This window comes from Cygnus atratus, chromosome 5, assembly GCF_013377495.2.
Source record: "Cygnus atratus isolate AKBS03 ecotype Queensland, Australia chromosome 5, CAtr_DNAZoo_HiC_assembly, whole genome shotgun sequence".
Classification (NCBI taxonomy): domain Eukaryota; kingdom Metazoa; phylum Chordata; class Aves; order Anseriformes; family Anatidae; genus Cygnus; species Cygnus atratus.
Window position 1 is genome coordinate 52,683,973 of NC_066366.1, and position 25,096 is coordinate 52,709,068.

Sequence of the window (25,096 nt, forward strand, 5' to 3'; positions counted from 1 at the left end):
CCTCCCCCCAAGGTAACTCATACCCCCTTATGTCATCATCGTACAGGCACCTGGAGTAAGAGCCAGCATATGGGAGATACTGAACTGTCAATACAGGTTCAAAGGAAACAAAGTCACATATTACATCCTCTTCCCACCCCATTAAAACAATAGCACATGAAGACTTTGGTCAGTAGTACTATAAAGCATTAAAGACAGAAGACTCCCTATTTTAGAAATATAGGCAGCATTTGGAAGTGACTCAGTTTTATTAAGTTACATAACTCCATCATTGTCTACGAGATCCAAACAGATATAAAAATACACAAGTAAAAAATATCTAAAAATTGATCAACACACAAAAGGCTAGAATCCACCTGCTGGCACAAGAGACCCAGAGATGCACACCCCCCGTTCGGTGCAGGTAGCTGACACTCTTAGCAGAAGCGACCACAAAGCAGCTCATCAGCACCGACAGAATTTACAGTCCGTGTTCAGCTACAAAGACGATTTTGGCCTACGTTAACACACTGGCTGAAAAGAATGGTGGCTCAAGCACTGCTGTTCAATTACTTCCATGACAGCTGAGCCACCTCCTTCAGAGATACCAGGAACATGAAGAATAAAATAAGCCAGTAAGTAGATACTCATCTGTCATCCCCTAACATTTAACAGCCTTTAACATCAAGCTCAAGAATCTTTCTGAAAAATTGAAGAAATCTAAGTTACATTTCATTTTTATTCTTAACAGGACATCGGCAGCTGCAGTCTCAGAAATATTGCTTTTGCTTATGTTGTACTACCTGGATGCGGCCAGCTTCAGAGCTCATAAGCACCTGTTTGCTTATACTCACTGGAGATAAAGCTGACCTGAAGCCAAGTCACTCACATCTCAGCATGCTTCAGCCCAGGGCTACAAAGACAGGTGGAATTCTCCCTGCAGCTGACAGGCCTGCTGCTCTGGCCTGGTAGCAGACCTCAGAATTGAATGTAAGCCCTCAGTGCTAATTTTCCTCTACTTCAAAAAGTAAGGAACAGAAGACATATTAGAAGAATTGCTGAACAGCATGGAAAGGGGTAAGTGACAGGGAGAGATGGAACAACTGGAATAGTCATTTGGTGGAAGAGATGCGGGCATGAGCCAATGTAGGGCAGAGCAGCTAAAAACAGAAAAAGGGAGCAGAGAAGGTTATGGCAGACGAAGGGCAAGTACAAGAATGTAAAGCAATGTTAAAACACTCCTGGGCACTGAACTTGTTTTTTAATTACTACAACACAAACCTCTTCAAAGTAGGGCTCCAAATACATCAGGCTAAAACCATACAACACTAGTGGGGCACTTTGAAGGTAACATCAACAACTGGTATACTTCGTTTAGATTTGAGGTCCTTTCTCCCATTTTACACTTAGTATTCTCGGTTAAATTATTATTAAACATCTGAAACCAGGCCTAGGAAGCTGAAGTGTCTCTAATAAGTTAGCTGGCAAAGGATGGCTAAAGTTGAATTCATAATCCCTTGTTTGCTATGAAAAACTGCACAATCACAGGTTTGCCAACATTAGCACAAGTCTACGGTGCCTAGAAAAGAGGGAAGTTGAACCACTGTTGTATACACTGCATGCATCTACCCTACAGAGAACAGACTTTATTAATCCCATCTTGGTTTCAGGTTGAGAAAAGAATGATGGTATGCAAATATTACCGTGATACAGGGAAGCAGCCACTCCGCAGAGTAATAGCAAAAGAAGTTACCAGAATTAGCTAAATCTTTATTTGATCCGCTTACAAAGCGCACTGACTCCAACAAATCCATCTAATTATTGGGAAACAAATTCCAAACACATTTAGTCGTGTAATTAGAACCAGAGATAACACCACTGTGACAATATTCTGACCTGGGAAGCTAAAGATACTCCTAGATCTACTGAACGACACAGTACTGTCAGATTGAGTTTTGTTTCACTTCAGTTGCTAGTCAGACATTAAATTCAAGGCTGCCTCAAATTAATAATTTCTTACCAGAAGTTTATATTTAATTCAAAAGTAACACAAAATGCTAACGGACGAAGAAGAGTGGCTAAATCTAAGGCAAGATCCCAAATCTAAGCATGTATTTCATAATTACTATCACTTACCAGCTTGCTAATTCCAAATTATTATACTAATAGCCACAGTACTGTACATTTATGTCTCCACACTCTCCTCCCCCCCCCTCCCCAAGCTTTCTTAGGCAGAAGGAATGCTTCTTACTATAAACACCTCACTGATCTTCAAGGGAAGATGACTTACTAGCTGCCACAGGAAACAATTCAGGCTCTTCCTTAATGATTAATAGTCCTATTGCCTCCCCTTTGAACCAGCTCCTCAGACAATTATTTGACCAGAAAAGTAAAAATATTTACTCTTCGCAGAAAGGAGGCAAGTAAATAGACTGTTAAACCCAACCGCTTTGCCAATAGGCTTTTGTCATTTTGTTGCTTTGCTTGAGTTTAGCTCTTCCCAAAGACTACCACAGTTGGTTTTTTTTTCCCAAATTCCTTTTGAGCAGGCTAATGAAGAAATTGTGTACTGCTTTTGCTTGTTTATTAAGCTAATTTCATAAAAATATAGCTTCTAATTGAGAATGAAACAAGTCACCCTGGTTGACTGCAGCCCTCAGCACACAGACGGACCAAACAGCCCAGGCCTCTGAAGAGGCTTGGCGCTTAAGCCACAGACATTGTGACATGTCCTTTAACGAGTGCCGAAGGCTATGACACTCTGATAGTAAAGACACAGATCCCCCCAAGATCTCAAATGTTCTCAAATTGCCTCCTTCTTTCAAAGAGCAACCACTAAAACCACTCGTTTGCTGAAGACTACCCAGTATGTCAGTTTAACCACACAGTGAGCACCATTATGGTAAAGCATGAAATCTGAGATGCAGTACACAGATCTATTACACTAAAAATATCATTAAGATGTACATTTTCTATGGAAAGAAACATTTTATTTTTAAATTATATGTAATACTGAAGTTAGAGGTGTATTCAAAGACTGAGATCTGAGTTCAGTGTACAGATCAGACCACCTCAAACTGGAAGCAGTACGAGACACACTACACAAGACTCCAGGATCCCTCCCAGATTCCTTCCCCCAGGGCCCTAAATGCAACCCTACCCACACCATACCAAGGAGGTATTTTCAACTGTATGCCAGACCAGCCAGCCAGACATACCCAAGGCCCTACCGAAGCACAAGCCAACATGCTTGAGCCCCTACCATATTAAGTTACCCAAGCGAGCACAGCTCTGGGGGCACACCCTGCCTCTGCGCCCATCACACAGCTCGCACTTTTGCTCATTATTTTATACCAGGCACTAGGTACCGGACACACAGGATGCTCCGGCTGTTTACTCACCTACATTAGCTTCAAAATATTACGTGGGATTTTGTTCTTTTTTTTTTTTTTTTTTTTAAAAAAAGAGCTTGCAACTGAAAGCAGAAAACACAAGAGGTTAAGTTAATAAGGGCAGTAGAAAGCCATGAGGTGAAGGTGCCGCCTGAGGGGACAGGTGCTTGTGGGGGGTTAGGTGGCTAAAGGGGAGAGAAGCGGCTCGCTTTTAACTTTATTTCACGGAGAAACTTTGTTTCCAGAAGCAAGTCGAGCCGAGGGAGGAGATACCGAGCCCGGTAATCCTCCCGGGCTGGCACCGGGCTGTGAGGGACGGCTCTGAAGGGAAGGTTCCAGTCAGTTCTGTCAGCCCCGCGCCCTCCCGAAGCCCCGCGCGCCGCCCCCGGGGCTCGGCAGCCGTTAGGAGCCGCCGGGCGCGAGGGGAGGCCGGCAGCAGCCCGGGAGCGCGGCCCGTCAGGGCGCAGCCGCGGGGTGAGCGGCGCGGGGCGGCGGGCACGGGGCGCCCCGGCGCCATTTACCGGGCCCGGGGCCCGGGGGGGGGGCTCCGGCAGCGCGGGGCCGGACGGGGGGGGAAGGGAGGGGGTGCGGGGGGGTGAGGGCAGCTCCGGGCCCGCCGGGGGGCCGCGGGCGAGGCCCCCGCCTTACCTCCCGCGCCGCCGCCGCCGCCGAGCCCGAGCGGAGCCGAGCGCGGCCGAAGGGAGCCGAGCGCGGCCGAGCGGATCCGAGTGGAGCCGAGCGCCGCGCCCCGGACGCCGCTGCCCGCGGGTGGGGAGGCGGCGGCCCAGCTCCCCCCCCCCGCCCTACAGCCCCGCACTGCCAGCGCGCGGCGCGGCCCCGCCCCCGCCGGCCCCGGCCCGCTCCCGCCATTGGTCCAGCCGACGCCACGCCCCCCGCCGCAGCCAATCCGCGGCTAAAGCCTCCCCCCCGCCGCTGCCGACCCTAAAAAAGGGCACGGCGGCTCCCCCGCACGCCCCCCGATTGGCTGGGGCTTAAGCCCACGCCTCCGCTTTCCTACTGGCTCACGCGGCGTGCAATCTTCCCCCCCTCCGCCTCTCCGATTGGCCCGCAGCGCGCCTGCTCCTGGCGCTTGGCGGCGGCTAAGCGACGCGCGATTGGCTGCGGCGGAGAAACCCTCCTCTTCCCATTGGCCAGCGGGCCGCGTCCGCCCCGCCCAGCCCCGCCCCCGCCGCGCTGCCGCCCGGGCGGCCAGGCCGTGCTCCCCAAGATGGCGGCGCGCAGGGCGCTGAGGCCGCGCCGCTCTTAGGGGCTCCTCTGGCCGGCTCTGAGCCGCCGCTCCCGGCGGCAGGGGGGGCCCGGCACCCCCGGGCGGCCTGAGGGGAACCGCGGAGCGGCGCTGGGTGCTGGTGGCTGCGGCTTCCTGCCGGCCGGGGCGCCGGACGCCGCGGTGAGGCGCCGTGAGGGGGCCGTGAGGCGCGGGGCGCTCGGGGGGGGCCGCGAGGGGCTCGTTGTGGTAATTGCTTTAATCGCAGAAGCGGCTCTTAGTTCGTAGAGGGGCGATTTTATTTTGTTTTTTTTGGGGGGGGGGGGGGGGGGGTTAAGCCGTTTAGCGCGTTAAAAATGAAAGTAACCGCTGCGGTTCTTCTTCCTTACAGGTTACAGAGCTAGCGAGTGATCGGTAAGTGAGGGGGGAGCGTGTAGGTGCGGTACCGAGCCGTGCTGCGGGCTCTGGGAGTGGTTCTGAGTAGCTGCTCGCTTATTTATAAGTGATAGAAGTCGTATTGGTCATTTCCTTATTTATAAATAACAAGTTGTGTTGATCATTCGTTTATAAATAATAGAAGTTGTATTGGTTATTTGCTAATTTATAAATAACTGAAGTTGTATCGATCATTTATTTGTAAATAACAGAAATTGTATCGCTCATTTCGATATTTACAAATAACAGAAGAGGTATTGATCATTCACTTCCGTGTAACTACCAGCAGTTGTATCGCTCTATCACTGATACCATAAAACATGAAAGTTCTTCACAAACCAACCTGGCACAAAGGTGGTTTCCTTTCTTCTGAAAAAGAAACTTTTTGAAGTTAAGGGAGAGAGGCGTATTACCCAGGCACTTCTTTTTTTTTGGCAGTTTGTGTGATCTTTCATCCGTTTTCAGAAGGAAAACATCTGGAAAATTAAACAGCTTAATTTTAACGAGCTTGCGCTCTGGTCTTCCGCCAGCTGTTTTGCTTAGAGCAAGTCTGTTGCATCATATTTTAATCAGCATTTCTTACTGGAAGCTTTGCCGGTGACTACGTGCACGGTAATTTGTGTGTAGTACCTGCACAGTTTATTGAATTACGATAAAAAGAGACTTGTGCCTGAGACAAGTGAAAGTGCCAAGACAGGCTTCATTCTCTCTTTAAATTGTGGCACGGCTGAACATCAGTCACAGCTCCAATACCAGAAAGCTGTTTGCAGAGCAACGTGGTGCCAGTGTAGATACGTGAAATGCTGATCAACATAGGAAAATGGATGCGCTGCGTGTAATCAGCTGCCTTGTTTTAGGGGGGATTTTTGATGGTGCCTTACCATTCAGGCTCACAATAGTTGTCTTAATTCTGTATGTGACAGAACAGTAATTTGGTACCATTTTTTCTTCAAGTAACCCAAGTACAGAGCACTTCAAAAAGTTTTTTGGCAGTGATTGCTGCTATCTTACCATCCAGTTATATTCAAGAAACCAGCTGGATGTTTCAATTGCCGTTCAGACTGACCTAATGTGTGTGTCCTAATTAATGAACAGCGATTTGATTTTGTGCCCCCACCCCAACTTCTGAAATCTTGCTGCTACCATCGTTGGATTGTTTTTCCTTATCTTGTGGACAAAGTGAGCGAAAGCTGTTCTGTTGACAACTAGCAGATATTTTCTGTAAGGCATTCTCAAAGGTTCTTAATTAAACAAGTAATAGCAAAGATAACCTATTTCTGTTTTTTTGAACTGTAGCTGCGCTATGTGGGGAAGATAAGGGCGAGGTTAAATATGACTTATCTTTAAGCACAGAAAAAACATCCCTCCATTTTTAAAGAAATCCTTTTTTGCTTTTCTTAAAGGATCTGAAGCTACTCACCGGAGACTTCTTTTCTGAAAATTTATCAAGCAAGAACAATTCTGTTTTAATAAATGAAGGAGAACAAAGAAAACTCCAGCCCTTCTGTAAACTTGGCAAACCTGGACCATACAAAGCCATGTTGGTACTGGGATAAGAAGGATTTGGCACATACACCTTCGCAGCTAGAAGGGCTTGATCCAGCTACGGAGGCACGATACCGCAGGGAGGGGGCCAGATTCATATTCGATGTGGGAACGCGTTTAGGGCTGTATCCTTTAAACTCGTGGTAGCATGAAAGGTATTGACGAACGGGGGTTTTAAGAATAAAAGATAAATAACATTATATGTGTAGTTAGTTGTTCAAATGTTTCTTTAACATGATCAAAAATCATTTTGAGCTTAAATGCCTTTTGATGTGATGTGTTTCTACATAGTTCTTAGCCATTCGTTGGATAGTGAAGGTTTCATCTGAAGCCCTTGGGCAATAGAGAAGTCAGGGGATACAGTCTTGCTAATTATGGATACTCAGGCTGTTTCCAGATGTGGTCTTTTATCACATGAATCTATGTCATTTCTCAAATTTTGATTTCTCCATTCATTTTTCTACATATTTTGCCTCTGGAGATTCTAACGTATTCCTACCTTCCCCCTCCCTGTCCCTTTTATTTTGTTTAGGTTCAGATTTACAGCTCTGTATATGTTTAAGTAGTTTTTCCCTGCTGTCTCACTTTCTCATAGACTGCCGCTTAAACTTTTTGTTTCCTGCCTGTTTGGTACTTCTCTTAATCTCCTGAGTTCTTTGTTTAACCTGGTGAAGATGAAATTTTCCATTTCTCCTTAAAGAGAAGAGTACAGAGCACGTTCGGATTTTCGTTGCCTTTCTAGTTGTGAATAATTAGTAACCATTTTCCACAGTAACGTTTTTCAGGCAAAGTGATTGTTCTTCTGTTCCTTCACGTACCTACCACTGGTTTTGACCTTTTTTGAAGCAGGTGTGGTTTATCATGTGGATGACCATGCATGGAGGTGATCAGGGCTTTGCATGCCTCCAATAAATGCTTTAGATATCAGCTGTATCTGGGTTAAATCATAGTATTTACACAGTCTTAGGGGGTTTTGTAGCTTTTTTCCTAAAGCTACTGTTTTACTTGAGTGTTTTTTGTCAGGTCACTGAATGGATAATTACCTGAGGTACTTGGTATAGCAGGTTGCGTCTTTTCCTTTGTATATGTTTGGGTTTTAATTTGTTTTATGGCTTGTTTGAATTTCCTTATTCTGCACCACAGACACTATGATACTCTAGCAACTGGCATAATTTATTTCCATCGGTTTTATATGTTCCATTCCTTCAAACAATTCCCGAGATATGTAAGTATTTACAATATTGATTGCTTAATACTGTGATTACACGAACCGTGGGCTATTTGAAGTAACAAGTCGATTGGGTACTACTGCTAGCTGCGACTCTGGATGATGAAAAACAAATATTTTATCTTTTAATCACCACAGCTTAAAATATGCTGCACCTGCTTGCTTATTTATACATTTTCATTTGTGGTTGGGAATGTGTTTATATTGACAGTGTGGTTATGTCTTGCTGATACTGCTCTTTAGAAGAAGTAAGAGGTAAGAGTTCTGGCACTGTTGTATGGCTAAAAGAAAAAAAAAAAGTGGAATTACCATCCAAAAACTGCTTAATAGACAGTGCTAAAACAAGACAAATTCTGCTTTGGGTGTCTAACCATGAAATAAAGTTACATAAAATGGACAGTCCTCAAAATTCTGTATTTTGCTTTGAGAAAGAAAAGCTTAAATTAACACTGTAATAATATTAAAAATTAATACGCTTATTAAGTCTTTTCTGGGAAACTTCTATGGATCTGTTATTAGAAACTGCCGGTGCTTTAACAATGCTATACTGTATTGCATGTCCAGATGCAGATAACTTTCTGAAAGCACTTTCTTTTTTAGGTGACAGGAGCCTGCTGTCTCTTTCTGGCAGGAAAAGTTGAAGAAACACCTAAGAAATGTAAAGATATAATTAAAACAGCCCGTAGCTTGCTAAATGATGTACAGTTTGGACAGTTTGGAGATGATCCAAAGGTAAAAAATAATAATAATTTAAAAAAAAATTCATGTTGAAATAGATTTTATCCTATTGTACTCCAGCAAAGTGACATTCCTTAGAACAGTGGCTGATTTTTAGTTGTTCCAAATTGCACATTCAACATGTGTTTATGGCTCTTTTGGGTAAGATGGTAGGTAACTATGAAAATAATTCTTGCTAATACAAGTAGTTTTGGAAGCCTACTGCAGTAAACGTTGGTATAAAACGTTTACATTTGATTTCACGTGACTTCTGGTGTTACTTTGCAAATTAAACTTGAGAAATTGTGGACAGAACTAGAAATGCTATCAAGACCACATTAAAACTGCCAAGTATGATTTGTGGTCTTGAGAAAGAATAGCAAATCCTAAGTCAAATAAGAGAGCATCATCTTTAAACTATCAAGTTTCCTGTTTAAGCTTCTTTCAAAATTGTTATGAGTGGCGTATTACAAGTGCAGGAAAGATATAAAACTCCAGGAAGAAATGTGGTGGGAGTATTTTTTGTTGTAGTTTTGTGTATTTGACACTTTTGTGCTGTATCTCTTTCGGTTCTTTGTTCCATGTAGGAAAAGGAATTCTAAACATCACTTCTACCCTTCTGCCCAAAATAAACATGAGGAGTATCTGGGTTTAAAATAGTCTTTAAGTTGGAGAGGTTTCTGTTCTCCTTGGAGACAAACTCTAATCAAGCAGAAGCAGACAAACATGTTTGCCTGGAGATGCTCTGTAGTCATACTTCATAGCAGCGTAAAATATTTGTGAGTGAAAAAAGGAATAATATTGTGGTTACCTTGTTTTGTGCTCTAGGAAGAAGTGATGGTCCTTGAAAGAATTTTACTACAAACAATAAAGTTTGATTTGCAAGTGGAACATCCGTACCAATTTCTTCTGAAGTATGCCAAACAACTCAAAGGTAAAATATTACAGGGTGCTGCAATGCCAGTTCTTAACCTTTGGCATTTAATTTACATTAACAGAACAAGAGTATTCTTTTCCAAGCTATTTGTCCTTTCTGATAACTTTATTTCTTACAAATTTCCTTGCTGTTTTTCAGGAGACAAAAATAAAATTCAAAAACTGGTTCAAATGGCATGGACATTTGTCAATGACAGGTAAGGTACTGCTAGGAAACCTTTTAAAAGTTGAATAGTTACTGTTGCTTACTTTATTCTTGGTTTAGATATTTCTGACGTTTCTTTGCGCTTATATGTTTTCAGCTCATAATGAGGATAGATGAGGTATTTCTCGATCTATGTATTCTTTAGATTTTTCTTTCCATCTTTCCCATGGTAGTTCTATTGAGCATGGAATCTAGGATGACTGCAGAAGTAGGCCAGGAATCTATGGAGGGAAAAGGAAGAAGAGAAAAAAACAGATTTTGTAATACAGGGAAGCAGTAGCTTTGATTATGACGTGAACTTACTCAGTAGATGTCAATAATACCGATAATAGCAGTTATTTTAGCACCAGTTCTATTAAAGGCTATTTGGTGGATAACCTTCTGCAGTTTTTATAGCTTGATTTAAAACTTGCATCCAGATTGCTTGACGAGTTGCTTTACAATTTTGTGTTAGCTGTTTCTTTTTTTGTTTTTGTTTTGTGTTGTTTGGTATGTCTCTACATTTTATTGAAAAACATTTGGAAACTCTAAAATCCGAATTTGGGCATCATTCCCTACCCAGCTGAAATGCAGTGACAGCACACTTCAGTAGCAACGAACACGAATGCTGTATTTAGTTAACAGTAGAGGTGAGGCTGCAGTGGAACGCAGCTGCCCGCACTGGAATATAATGCTGTCTCTTCCCCCTCAACCACCTCTCCGCTCCCATGTAGTGTTAGGTTTTCTATTTTTGAACTCGAAACTCAGTGTTCATATGTGAAGCAAGCACATGCCCTTTGTGTTATGTGTATCTAAAATTGCCTCGTTTATTGACAGCAGTAGAGCAGAAACACCTTAGTTCTGTAAACTTTTTATTTAATGTGGCTCTTTTTAGATTTCTCCGTTAAGTTTGTCTGAGAAGTTGAAGTGTGGTGGGAGTTGATACCTTGGTAGTTCTGGCTCTTGTACATTAAAATTCTGTACTTCAACAATCAGAGTTATCTCCAGGTTTGCGGATTTTTTTTTTATTTTTATTTTATATTCCAGCCTCTGCACTACCCTGTCACTGCAGTGGGAACCGGAGATCATAGCTGTTGCAGTTATGTACTTAGCAGGCCGTTTGTGTAAGTTTGAGATACAGGAGTGGACATCAAAACCAATGTACAGGCGGTGGTGGGAGCAGTTTGTCCAAGATGTTCCTGTGGATGTTCTGGAAGGTATGAAAAATACTTGCCACTAAAAGGGGAGTATTTAACTGTTTGATCTAGGGTCATATGTAAATGAAGATTGCTTTCTTTCTGGGTCTTAGTCAAAATAAACATGTAGAGTGTGCAGCCTAGGGCGTATGTGCTATGCCCTAACCAGACTTTTAATTGAACTTCTTATAAAAAACTCCTTTAGCTCTTCTGTAAAGGTTTTTTCCTCCTTTGGTGCTGTTCTTGTGTATGGATATTGGTTGGACGTGTAGTCTGACAGACGTTCAGCTGTTGGAAGAAGAATTTAATACCAGCCATTTACTTAGTTTCCTGAAACTTTTGTGGCTGGCCTATTTATAGAATCTTTGAATATCCCGGTGGGTAACCTTGTCGTAAAAGGAAGTTAAGTTGGTTAAACAGGACTTGCCCCTTGTGAACCCCTGGTGGTTATGACCAGTGACTGTGTATTTAGATGTGTGTGTCTTAACATATAGTCTTCTTTCACTCACTCTCTTGCTATGCTGTTATCCTGTTGCTATGCTGTTAACTGGCTTTCTAGGCACATGATCACCACATGCAGTGTACTAGTACCAAGACACTTAGTTGTTCTTCTCAAGAATGTGCATATACGACTGTACATTGTTCAGCACAGGCAGAAGAAAATCAGAAATGCAAGTATAAATTGAAAAATAGTCCATTTTTAAAAAATGCAATCCATAGTCATTATAACAAATAATATTTGCAATGATTTTTTCTGAAGTTTATATCAAGCAAAAAGCTGAGTTGATTATTGTGTATTAAATATTCACTTGTACATTATGGGTGTATAGTCATTGGATTTTATTTATCTTTAAAGACATCTGTCACCAGATCCTGGATCTGTACTCCCAGGGAAAACAGCAAATGCCTCATCATACTCCTCACCAGCTGCAGCAGCCACCATCTCTTCAGTCTACTCCCCAGGCACCTACAGTACAGCAATCACAGCAAGCACAGGGTTCAGAGCAATCACAGACTCAGCAGCAAAAAGAGTCACAACAGTCATCACAGCAACAGCAGCAGCAGCAGCAGCAAACACAAGCACAACAATCTAAAAAGCCCTCTCCCCAGTCAAGCCCTCCTAGAAATATTAAAAGACCAGCGGTAAGTTTAACTTTGAACTTTACCTTGCCTTTTATTTTCAAGCTGACCTGATGTCCCTTTTATTTAAAGGCCGTGGTGCAGCAGACCTGTTTGCTTTAAGAATGAGCCTGGTAGTTAATTTTTTATGGTGGACTTCAGTTGATTGTATGGCAAGTACATTAGTATAGAACACCCTTGACAGTTCTGGCATAGTGCATTCTTATTTCACGTGGGTCAAAACTGACTCAGCAGACTTTCAAGTCAGCATGAACTACTAAGGTTCATGGTTCTGTGCCATCAAAATCTGTCGGTTTTGCTATTGAGCAGGCTTGATTAAGGAAGGGTCTCTTAGAGTAGCAATATGCACAATGAAGACGTTAATTGGACTTCTTGGTCTTTAATAAGTCTTTAATAGTGTGGAAAAAAAAAACACTTCTAAAAGTATGAAAAATTCTTAGAAAAAGTCCTTCAAAATAATTGAATAGAAGCCCTTAAATACTTCATGCATTGAAGCGTCACTTTGTATTATCACCTCACCACTGAAATCAAGAAACTTCACGAGCAATTCGATAATATCCTAAGTTGCCCATGTGCTTTTCTATAGTCATCAAGGCCAAGCAAAGCTTTTAAACCTTTACCTACACTTTTTGTGTTTAACTTCTAAGTTGTCCAAAGAAGTGTTACGGTGTTACTCAAATCTTCTTGCATGTACCTAGTGAGTGTTTTTGGAAGTAAACTGATTGGAAGAAGTCCACTGAGGAAATACACTTTTGTCCAGCTTTTACAGCTTTTGCTCTTACTTATTTTAACTACTGCATGCCCGAAATAGAGAACAAATATAAAGAGGAAAAAAAAAAAGGAAGCAATAAATGATGTAATGAAGTGGGATTGGAAGAATGAAGCATGTTCATAATGTCAGCCTCCTGAAAAAGAGAAAAGTGACTTTCTAAAACCATGGTCTGTACAAGATACAGCCTACTACTAGCAGAAAAAACCTTCACTGCAATATATAGTTAGTGAACTGAATACTTGCTTTATAGTTATTCAGGATAGAAAGCTGGTAACATGATAAAGAGCTTGAAAACTGGGAGAGCTCTTTCTCTACAGTATGTATTGGTTTGCATACTTTTTCTACCATCAGCACAAACTCTGCTCGGGTTGTCAGATTAGTAGGGCAGGGAACTCTTTTCCTCCTTTTATTCAACAAAAATGTCTGGGACAGTTTGGCAGATTAGAAACCATAAACAGCAGTTAGGATTTTTCTGTGTGTTTCCATCTGATTGAAAGTTGTTGGGAATGCTTGTTCCAAAGCTCTATGCTTACAGCACTACTGATTATACCCCATCCCATGTGTTAATGAATTATCTCACAGGAAAAAAAGCAATGCCTTTTGCACGAAAAGTATCTGTTGATCTTTAGTAATGCCCTCTGGTCAAGCCCTCAGAGCCTCTTAGCTTTTCTTAGAGTTTGAGGTGCACAATCTCATAATTAAGGAAGCAAATAATACAGATAAAAAGATAAGCCTGATACAGTGCAGACATCCAGAACAACTATAAAATAAAGGGTGACTCACAGGACTTTGTGCTGTTTTCCTACAAAACAGCAAAATGTGAGGAAAGCAAATATGATGATCTGAACTAATTCTTTCTCCAGAAAACAACGTGGGAGAACAAGATGTGTAGTGTTTGAAAGATGTACTTGGTGCTTCTAAGATGTTCTTTGGTTAGATGAGCCATAAACCTTTTAAAAAATGTTTGCCTCCTTCTATAAATAGCGCTTTGCATGACTTCTCCTCCAGTTTGTATAGAATATAAATATACTTTGTTCCTGGAGGCCAGATTTTCCATTTACATGAACTCCTATAACTCCATTATCTTTTACGGAGCCAAGATACTTTAAAGCAGCTGAGGCATTGGCCCATGACTTACAAGCCCTTACCAGATGTCTAAAGCATCTGCACATCCTCTGCATCTCTGGTGGTGAAGAGCACTTGAATTTTCAGTTGACTTCACTAAAAATATACTCATGAATCATTAGATAGTTTAGATTGATTAAACTAAGAATTATTAGTGGTAACAATTTTAATGCATGTAAAAACAGCACTAAAAGAACAGTTCCGTTATTATGTGGATTAAGCTTGTTAAGAAAATATTAAATAACAATTAGCATGCTAATAAATAAGTAATTTTGGCTCAGGGTTGTCATGTCTGGAGCACTAGAAACTACAATACGATGCAAAGATAAAAGAGAAAAAAAAGCTCATCTCTATTTTAGCAACTGCCATTATTAGAGAAGTGATAGACTTTGGTTTTGTTGCTTGACTTTCTTTAAAGGTAAGGTAAAGCGTAAGGTAAAAACTCATTTTTGTTTTTCTGTCCCATGAGCTGTTTTGTGTTTGGCTCCAGCTGCTTATGCCATATTACTGGTGGTGCACCTCAGTGACATTATTTTCTGAACACCGTTCCGTGTCCACAAATGCACGATAACTAAATTGCTGCCACTTGAATTAATCAACTGACTTCACAGGTTGAGTGATTTATTGGAAATTCTGCCAGTAAGTAATGGGGTCTTGTATTTGTTTGAAAGAGCAAGGGTATTTGATGTTTTCAGTTTTGCAAACAAGGAATTTAGTGCTAGAAAATGGGGAAAAGGCCGGCTGAGTAAAATGAAAGCAGCAAATGAGTCTATGAGAGTCAGCAAGAAAATTGGGTATGTTTGGAATGGAAGAATGAAGATTGTCCTTAAAAAGTTGAAAAGCAGCCAGAAGGTGACCGGAGATGAGTTGAATTGACTCTCAAAGCAGTCCAGGAACAAGGTGGTCTTAAGCAGGCCTCAGGTACCTTTGTACTGGACAGCAGAAGTCTTGAGCACGCCCAGCACAATTAAGGGGAATTTGTTGTTCAAATCGGAGTGAAATGTCAGTCCCTTCTTCCTGCGGAATCTGAAGTGGTGGGAACTGAGCAACAGCTGGGGAAGGTAAAACCACTAGACCTAAATAGTCCCTGTAATAAAACACCCTTTCATTTAAAAGGCACACGCTTTCATTCAGAAGTTATGTACCCTTCTGACTTTTATCCCAATTTTAAATACGTTTGTGCATAATTTTGATCAGGTTTTCAGCTTTTCTTTAACTAGCCATCTCAGTTGGACTAAGTAAGCTGGAAAGATTTCTCATATTCCCTTGTCTGTGATGTTAAAAAAGAAACCAACCAACAACTTGTGATCAGAAGGATGACGTGAAGTTTTGTGGGTTTTGCTCAGTGTGCATTTTTTTTGTTCCTGGCATAATATTTGGCTTTTGTACAGAGCTTTCCATCTAACGGCTTCTGAAGGGTATTACACAGAGCAATACTTTCACTGTCCTATCCTGGTAAATAAAGTGTAAAGGCCTGCAGGGATGTTGACAAGGGTCAAACAACAGGTCAAAGCAGAATCAGGACCAGAGGCCAAGTCTCTTGTTCTCAGCTCAGCAAGTAATACACTGGCCCGTGATGTACGTGCAGCAGATGCTAAATAGATTAAGTGAGATGTAATACTCAACCATGAGAACAACAGGAAATCCTCAATCTAAAATAGCTGCAATTTTTTTTCAGTCTTCGTTCTTCAAGTGAAGTTGGGCTTTCCCAAGGTGGTTTGATTTTGTTCAGTGTTTGCACTACGTCTTGCTAAAGAGGCTGTGCATTAATAACCTTCTAATAAAAACAGGAGAATAAATAAAGGGTTTCCCTGAATCCTTTTAGGAGAGGGACAAGGATACTGCTGCTGAGTTGGAAATTGGTTCTGGTTCAGTCAGATTTGTACAAAAGCTCTTCAACAGGCTATCAGTTGTTTCCTGTTTGGCTTGCTTTTTCAAATTTTAAAATGCTTTGTATTGCAGTAGTTGACTTGTTTCCATCTCTTTTTTTTTTTTTTAAACAGGCTGTGTCTCCAAAAGAAGAAACAAAGACAACAGGTAAATGTTAACATTCAGTTTTTTTCATTTTATGTAACAAAATTATTGTCTTAGGGAGAATAAGTTACTCACTGACTTGTGCTTAGTTTGTTTGCTTACAGCAAGTTCTTACTGGCAGTTCTAAGCTATTTTGATACTAATGCTGCATCTTTAATTGTGTACTGTAAGATTTGTAAAATGTTCCTAGCTTAAAAACTTGTAAAAATGGAGTATAACGGTGCCCCAAGAATCCCTTAAGACAGTTTACAGTTAGTAAGCATCTTGCTAAACTACGCAACTCTCAACGTACAACTCCAAGCGTTAATTGGACTAAGTTTAGCAAGCTGTGGGACCTTGAAACGACGGAAGGTACCGTGCCATTGAATGCCTGCACTAGTGCGTCTGTTGGTAACCAGTGACACTTGTAACTGGCTGTTGTAAAAGGCATCTTACAGCAATACACAATCTAACTGAAGAGATGTTTCACTGCAGTGTCACATCTTTTGGTATGGAGGTGCTTTTTTTTTTTTTCCCCTTCTGCTGTTTTGGAGCAACTTATTTCAGGATAGCTAGGATTAATTCTGTAACCTTTCCTAAGTAATTTTGGCACTTCTCCCTTTTGGGCTCTGCAGACAGATTCCAGAGAACTCTCTCTTCTCCCTCCTCTCTCCCGTGTAACTGCCTTTTTTCTTTTGTTTTCTATTTATTTTCTTTGTGGTTTTTGGATACATGTTCCCTGATTTTAGCAGAACATAACAGTTCAGCCTCTCATGAGGTTTACTTTAACTCTTTTAAAGTTCAATTTCTTTGCTAGAAAATGTGCGTGTGCGCATCTGTGCATTCATACTGTTATTGGGTCACTTCGTCTCCAGTTACAAAACGTGTAGCTTGAATTTGTATGCCTATGTTCTTTTGCGAGACTGGTGTGTGATGCCTGGTGCTACTTAATTTATACAAGGGTCTTGATTTCAGTTCTCTTTATTAAACATGCCTAATGTATAATGTTTCCACTGCACTTTGCATAGAGTAATATGATGGATGGTAACTGTTAGAATGGGACTATATTTGGGCTCTGGAAAATACCGCAGAGCAATAGCTAATTAGGAACTTGCAAATGTTTTTCAGAACCACCACCACCATCTAAAATTCCTAAAATTGAAACTTCACATCCACCAATACCTCCTGCACACCCACCTCCAGGTAAGCTTTTATTTTCTAAAACAAATTTACTCTTGCAGTTAATCTTTCATTCATACGGTTGTAGTGACCTTGGGGGAGGGGTTGTTGCCTTGATTAATCAGCTTGGCAGGTAAAAGCATTAGGTAGATAAGCTCTAGAGGGAATTTCATTGTAGTAGCGCAAGCTTTTCCAGACAGAAGCAAAAACGATGTGATAGGAATAAGACTATACTGTGTGGATGAGGGCAAAACAAAGCTCTGGCTTTCAGAGGACTGGAAGAATAAAGCTAAATGTTGCTGGCAGGCAAAAAGTGGCTGACTAGCAGGCATAAGTCCTTTAAAGACCACAGGATGGCAGATGCCATACGATTACCAGCATAGCTTCCAACTGTCCTATAAAAGTCCTTCACGTTACATCTTTAATTCTTCAGGTGTGTAACTTCTAAACAGTAAGGGGGATACTTCGCTGTGTCCCAGAAATGGATTTTGTCTGCCAGAGAACTTGAACACTGCACGCATGCATTGCCTTTGCAAAAATGAACTCTACTGTTGTAAAAATGTGCTTCCAGCGTGTTGATGCATTAGTTGTCTTTCCACTGACCCTTAAATATGACATAAATATTTTACAGAACATGGTCCATAATGTAACTGTAGGATGGCAGCTTCTAACATGGAATTTGCAAGAGAGAAAAAGTGCTCTGAAATATAGTAGGAACATTTTTTCCTCATTTGTTAAAAACTAATTAAGAATGAAAGAGTTCTTCTAAAGACCATATTCATCATTCCATCAGTTGTTAAATATTGAATGCACATCTTAAATCCAGAGTGATACTGGCAATGAGCAAATGGAGAAATTACTGCCGGCTATAATTTAGGAGCTACAAGTTCTGGAATTTGTAGGTGCCACAGCCAGCATACCCACTTTGCATCATCTAATTATGTAGGTGTGGCAGTTTTGCTGTTAAAATTATGAGTGCTTAGACGAGCTAAAATCCTATTTGAGCTGATAACTAACTTGTTCCCTTTGTTATCTGAAATTTTCCTCTTAACTTTTGCTTATACGAGCACATCGTTGTAGAAACACAAATACATTTGAAGAACAGCCTTTAGAGGCCATCTCTTGGCTTTTCAGGCTTTGAGGAAATAGCAGTTGAAAACTAAGAATGTTTATTGACCAAATGGGAAAAACAAAAAAGTACTGGAATGCTTAATTATCTCCAATTCTGTTTAGCTTTGTCAGTTTAGTTGTTACGTGTTACAGGAAATGCTCTCTATATATCGGCTTCTAATGACTTTTCTTAACTAGACAACGTTTTAGATGGTTATTTATTACAAGTTGGATGTCAGGTGCCCAGAACTTTTTGCTTGGACTTTTAATACCGACCATATGACGATACAGAGATGTTGCCATTAGGTCAGTCTTCTTCCTGTAGAATTCCTTACTTCACAAAGTTGGTATTAAGAGGGGAAAATATATAAAGAAAAGACTGTTCAAAGCATATTCTTTCTGGAACTGGCCAAGTATAATTCTGCAGAATTCAGACTATTCAGTCTATGGTCAGACTGTCATATACTGAGCTCCCTGAGGTTAATCAGCGGAACAAAGCTGATAAGATTCCGTGTCCCAGGTCTTAATTTATTCTCCTTTTAAAAAAATAAAAAATCTTTTTCTGTTAAAGACTTGAGACTTCGGCCTGTATTCTCAAATAATGTGTTACAACATGGGAAGCAAGTGAAGTGCAGGGAGTAATCCCAGGGCACTGCCTGGGACTCTAAAAGGGGTAGAAGGGAGACATGGACTAAAGAAGATTGAAGGTCCGATCAAAAGATTTTTGGTATCTCGGGTCCCCTGATATTTTAAAATCTGCTAGCTGTGATTCTGTCCATCCAGTCTGCCGGTTTCTGCTGATTGTAGAAAGGCATTTAAATTATAAGAAAATAGTAATAAGGAAGGAAAACATACGTAACTTTTAGAGTGGGAAAAGCTGGAATTTTGTTCTGCAGCTTGGTTATTTTCTAGTGATGTAACGAGGTCTGACTGGGTACCATATGGCAGTCAGAGACTTAAAAAGTTGTTAACTGGAGGAAAATACAGAAGTATCCAGAAGTAATTGCCGCTGTCCTTCAGACAAATAAATGACATTTTCTTTTCCAGAGCGCAAGCCTCCTTTGACAACTGCAGTTTCGATGGGAGAAGCAGAGCAATCTACTACCGTGGACTCAGTAGACATGCCAAAGGTCCAGATTCCTCCCCCTGCTCATCCTGCCCCGGTGCACCAACCTCCACCTCTGCCTCATCGCCCCCCGCCCCCGCCCCCCACCAGTTACATTACAGGGATGTCTACCACAAATTCGTACATGTCAGGGGAGGGTTATCAAAGCCTGCAGTCGATGATGAAAACAGAAGGACCAACTTACGGAGCTTTGCCTCCGGCCTACGGACCACCGGCTCATCTACCGTACCATCCTCACGTCTATCCTCCCAACCCGCCCCCGCCAGTCCCCCCGCCGCCCCCTACCTCGTTCCCTCCCCCCAATATTCCCCCTCCTACCCCCGGGTACCCGCCCCCCCCTACATACAACCCCAATTTCCCACCTCCCAGGCTGCCTCCGACTCACGCGGTACCCCCTCACCCACCTCCAGGGCTGGGGATGCCACCAGCTAGTTATCCCCCGCCCACTGTCCCCCCGGGCGGGCAGCCCCCTGTGCCACCTCCGATCCCCCCCCCCGGCATGCCCCCTGTAGCGGGACTCGGCCGTGCTACGTGGATGAGATAGCATGAGGTAACTTGCACGATGCCCCCGTACGCTGCCTAGGCAGGAGTAGCTAGCCAAAACCGACATTGTAAAGACGAGGAGGGTGATTTGTATAATTTAGATGAAGAAATGAGACCGTGAAATGAGGATTTAGATTATCTGTTTGCAGTATTGTTTATGGTGAGTTATATAGGCTTCTAGGTTATAATCAGCTTTGCAGTATCTATTCTAACTTTATACATTTGACTTAAGTTTAAATTGTCTGAGTTATTCCAGCACTGGATTACTTTGTACTAGCAAAAATGTTAACCAGCCATATTGGCTCAATTATATCAGTAAGAAGTAAATTTCCTTCTAGATATCAGTGCCTATTTTTGAGTATCAAAATAGCCAGATACCATGAAATTTCATCTATAAAAAGGAACTTCATTTTTCAGTAATAATTAAAAACAACACAATCTGAAGCATAAAAGCTACTTTATTTAAGAGAGATTCTGAATGCTAGCTGACTGGAATCATTTTGAGGTGTTTGCCTTGCTGATATTTTTGTTTTGGAATGTACTGGTATCTTAAAAGTATTGTATGTTTACACCTATTTGCAAATTCCTGTACATAATATATATATTTTCTAAGTGTGAAAGTCTGAATGTAACAACCTACTGTGATGTAAATCCTGGTTATAAATGGGACTAACTTCATTCGCATCTACCCAAATAAAATTGGTTCTGAATTTAGAGGGTTCTCAGGTTTTTCATTTTGGTTCAGAATCCATAACTACGGTACTTACTGCAAGATATTTCTGCAGTTGTCTCCCAAGCCTTACTCATCAGTTTATTTAAAAAGAAGGTATTTTATTTTATTCAACTAGAAGTATACACTATCACAATCAATCTCTTACTTCATTTTTACTAAAATATTTCAAATGAATGTTTTACACACATTATCAAAAAATTTGTACTAATACTTTCGCTCCCCAAAAAAGCCAGAGTGGTTCAATAATAGATAAAAACGCGTGCTAAGGTCTAAAGAATTTTGCTATGTACACAACAGCAGGTGCTAACTTTTCCAGTTCTTTGTAAATCATATACAGAAAATATAGCAGGGCTGTAAGATCACAGGTTTAACAGAAATCAAACTTTAAACTGATTTCTAAAGCAGCACAAATAGACTTTCCCCACATTATGAAAAATATACAATTTTATCACTTTACAGTCATGCACTTCCTTTGAAAAAGATCAGTAGTACTCTTCCCCCACAGTTTCTAAAAAGATAAAAGGTCACTTTAACACTGGTTTATTTTAATATCTAGTATTTGGATAAAAATGTGCCATTCTCAGACAAGGTTGTGCTCAGCAGTCTCACCAAGGCGCGAGGAGCCAGCTGCAGCTGGTTCCACCACAGCATTTCAGAAACTCAGGGAAATGCCGTTCACGTCCGTCCCTCCAACAAAAGCCAAGCGTGTGATTTTACTTCCCTTAAGCGAGCAAAGTCCGTTTGTGATCAGTGGATGCTTTCTCTGCCAGAGGACCGCAGAACCCAGGGCTTCGCTCTTGAGGAAATGCCCTTGGACTTGCCCCAAATAGATCAATTCAATGGCTGCTATTGCAAGGGATGCTCCCCGCCAACTTAACGTACAAAGCTCCTCAGGTAGTTTTCGCTGAAGACTCAGTGCGTGGGTAAATGAATGTAAATATGCACGTAAAACATCTTTTTAGCCAACTGAACGTTTAGCACCCAAGTCATCCTGTAAAGTCATTGAGCGTCAGTTTAATCCGGGAAGACACTTTAGAGCTCAAAGGGAGCTAAGTATGAAGAGTAGCAAGCCAAAAAAGACCCCAAACAGTAACACCCCAACACACAGCACTGTCATGTTCTTCTGCAAAATCAACAATGCACATCTTGCACTGAAGCTCTGTGCTGCCAAGCAGACTCATCAAAAAACCAATCTTCACCCTAAGAGGCTGTTCAACTGAACCACTGCCTACCCTGTGAACTGGCTCTAGGCTCTGCAGCACTAATGGACCTCAATTACGGTGCTGTCCTTTGTGCACGTGCTCTGCAGGTGGAATAAAAGCTTTGCTTAAAGTCATTGAAGAGATTTTGAGAGAAATTTGATACAGGGAATATTGGAACAAGAATTACATAGCTGGCAAGGCTCGTAATCTGATTAGCATAGCTCTTGTCTCGTTGAGAGGACTTGCTAGTCTAATATACTCCTAAAATAGCAAGCACGTCATCATCACAATTAACTCCCTAAAAGTGCTGGCATGTTTGTGTTGCTTCAGTTAAAATTCACTGACGTAAATTAACCTTGTTCCCAAAATGATTGAATTCTCTGCTTAATCCAGAGATTAGATACCAAGAAAATTAAAATGGGCTTTCAAGCAAATACAGGCAAAAGTAACCCCGTGTTACATTACACGTTAAGGAAGAGTGATGCCTCCTGTTTGTATCACCTCTCCTGGTAGGAAAATCCTAAGGTATAAATTGTACAGGAGGACAAAACAATGAATGGTGACTAGAAACTGGAGGTCAAAACAAAAACAAAGAGGAGGAAATCGGGATGCGTCTGAAGATACTGTACGTTAAAGGAGAGTCATTGTCCAGAATAGATTTTTCCAGACTACACTGGCTATAAACAGAATACTAGAGCCAGAGTTAGCTAGCTCAGTACTTGCTGACTGAACAACAGTGAGAGATAAACTACTGGGTGAGTGTGTGTCTGTGTTCTGGAGGAGGTTCTTGATTTTTTTTTGTTTTTATTTTTATGTCTGTACTGAATAATGAAATGGTTCTTACTGGCTGGTATGTATTTTGGTTGTATTCCGGCTCTATTTTTTGCTGGTTACAGATTAAAGGCTCTGACACTGCAAATTCTTTACCCACACAGCTAGTTACACTATATACCATGGGAACAAGTCTCTATTTCATTCATATCTTGCAGCACAGGCCTCTTGGTATCGTATCAGTGCTCCTTATTAATATGATAAGACACGTCAAGAACTCAGCTGGTAGAACAAATTAAGAAGTTCTCCAGCTAATTCAGCTGTGGCTGTGACTGAGTCTTAGAAGAACAAAAACAAAGTGATGGTGTTTGAGGTCATTAAATCTTCCAGCTAATCACTAAAATTGATGCAACATTTGAAGAGGAGGCTTTGATCTTTACACATATCCGTCTTTAACATTATTTTACAGCAATGAATTTAATAACCAAGTTCAGCTTCCTTGGACTAATGGGAAAGATGGGAAAGAACATTGAATGGAACACGGGGACAGCTGCTGTGACAACTTGGAAAAGAAGGGGGGAGGTCAAATTCTTACAACTATACAAGCAGCTACTCCACAATAGCAAAGTATGTCCCATTGTTTTATATACAACCGTTTGAAGAAGGAAAAACCCAGTTGTTTTGGTTCATTAACAAAAATAAAGCTTGAATGGCAGGAAGTAGTCTCAACTGACAGCCTGTGTTTATTGAGTTTTATTCAGCTCTGCAAGGTTGTTGTTTGGTTACCTTAGACAATAACCACTGTAGGTGAGGGATCCAGCACAAACATAAAAAATACCCAAATCTTCCATATGTGAAAGACAAGCTGCTCTCGAAGATACTGTGAAAGTCATAAGCACTGTCAGGACGGCAGTTTCTGCTGAATTATTTAGTAGTAAAAGCTTTACAGGGAAAGTGTTGCCATTTTTGTAGGGAATACTGGTGTGTGGCTAGTGTCTTCAGTTCATTCACATTACGTCTGCAGAAAGCTTGTGTCATTTGTTCATGAAAAAAAATAGTTCATTAACAGCTCACACAGTGTCTCAAGCTTTTCCGTATGCTTGTGTGAGGACAGAGCGGTGCCGGTGTTTTAACTCACCACTCGGTATTTTACACAGCGCCTGGTGAAAACAGTTCTATTTCGTTCTTCGCAATAAAGACCTCCAAAAATAAAATAAAGTGTTAGCAGTTCAGGAGCCTGGCAGCCTGTAAGGTGGCAAATTCAAATTGCTTTTTCCTTGGAAGGTTCCAGAAAGGTGCTGCCTGGAGCCACTAACCTAGCTATGAATCATTGAAAAGCAGGTGGACAGGAGTGCTAAAAACTGTGGCTTTTCCACGGGTTAAGGGTTCTTCTTGTTCCTCTCAGAAATGCTCTCAAGTTAGTTAACTCTACAAACAGACCATACGACAAAGCGGGTTTGAACTACAATACAAATGATGCAAGTCTGGCGTTACTGGGTGGTTACCCCTTGAACATTAGTTCCAGAGCACCACAGCCTGGACATCAGGCTGTTAGCTGCCGTATTTACACTATTGACAGTTACAAAAAAGCCAAAAAAAAGGAAACCCTGAAGAAACTCAACCCCAACTCCCAAAGAACAGGCAGGCAGAAACCGTGAGCTCTGCCTCTTTTAGTCTTCACAGCATCACAGCCTACGGGACTGTATTCCTACAACGGCCCCTTGAACTGGTTTCCCGAAAGATGTTGCCTGATGGAGGGTTTGGAGCTCGCAGCGTCACCCAGCTTTCGCCAGACAACCTGTAAGAAAACACACAAGGGCGGGGTCAGAAAGGCAAGAATTAAAAACCAAAGGCTGGTAAGTTGCCGAATTTGGCTCCAAGTCAGTATCAGGGATTTCCCAGAGCCGGGCTGTAATTCTCGGTAGCGCCACAGGATGGCACCTGTGCTCCAATGTCGATAGGAAAGGCATTGATGCATTTTTCTAATTAGCCTCTCTTGAAATTAGAACCATTTCTGCCTGGGGTAATAGTATAAAACAAATACACTAGGTCCAGAAGTTAAGTTCAATGTTAGGTCAACCCTGTCATGCTTCCAGAAATGATGTTACCGTGAGCAGAAAAGATAATAAAAAAGATAATAGTTAAAATTACACGTGTGACTTTCTAAAAACATACATTTTATCACTCTAGGGCCACTGGGGTAAGTGAGGCTATTTCTAAAAAATAAGAAACTGCAAAGCCCTTTATAGCTGCCTTGAGCCTACACAAACATAATATTTAAAGAAAAAAACAGCTGATGACAGGCAACCATAAATTGGCCCATTTGGGAGCATGCAGTTAGTGTTCTACCTTTCCCCCTGCATGGCTACAAGGAGATATGGCGTTACGTAGACAAAACATCCCCCAAAGCAGACCCCATTTACTCCGCGCTTGGCTGTGCTTACAGGGATCCTGCAGCCCAAGTGAAGTGCCTCAGCCCTTGCCAAGGATTCTTGCAGGGATTTAGCTCTGTAAGATGCACTTGTGTTCTTTGCACCCCCTTTTC

The 25,096-nt window shown here is 41.6% G+C and overlaps 3 protein-coding genes across 5 annotated transcripts in view; 1 reads left to right on the forward strand and 2 right to left on the reverse strand.

Annotated features, from left to right (window-relative positions):
• The window catches only part of SETD3 (SET domain containing 3, actin histidine methyltransferase), a 60,302-nt gene extending 56,129 nt beyond the window's left edge, over nucleotides 1-4,173 (reverse strand). The window contains exon 1 of the mRNA XM_035566803.2: nucleotides 4,020-4,173. The gene's annotated coding sequence lies outside the window, so the exon portion shown is untranslated. The remainder of the gene's footprint in view (nucleotides 1-4,019) is intronic.
• Nucleotides 4,174-4,568: 395 nt separating this feature from the next.
• Nucleotides 4,569-20,559, forward strand: CCNK (cyclin K). The gene is made up of 12 exons (XM_035566838.2): nucleotides 4,569-4,779; nucleotides 4,988-5,010; nucleotides 6,435-6,701; nucleotides 7,720-7,801; nucleotides 8,405-8,536; nucleotides 9,350-9,455; nucleotides 9,597-9,654; nucleotides 10,689-10,858; nucleotides 11,694-11,980; nucleotides 15,878-15,911; nucleotides 17,016-17,090; nucleotides 19,224-20,559. Exons 3-12 carry the CDS (start codon nucleotides 6,505-6,507, stop codon nucleotides 19,844-19,846), a joined length of 1,764 nt encoding a protein of 587 aa, XP_035422731.1. The 5' UTR covers nucleotides 4,569-4,779; nucleotides 4,988-5,010; nucleotides 6,435-6,504; the 3' UTR covers nucleotides 19,847-20,559.
• Nucleotides 20,553-25,096, reverse strand: part of CCDC85C (coiled-coil domain containing 85C) — a 107,422-nt gene continuing 102,878 nt past the window's right edge. For 2 of the 3 annotated variants that reach the window (XM_050711121.1, XM_050711120.1), the window contains one exon: nucleotides 20,815-24,349. In XM_050711121.1, the coding sequence (XP_050567078.1) occupies nucleotides 24,260-24,349 (90 nt within the window). In that variant the 3' untranslated portion in view covers nucleotides 20,815-24,259. Of the gene's footprint in view, nucleotides 24,350-25,096 lie in introns of all 3 variants that reach the window. The other variant, XM_050711122.1, reaches the window with a different exon arrangement.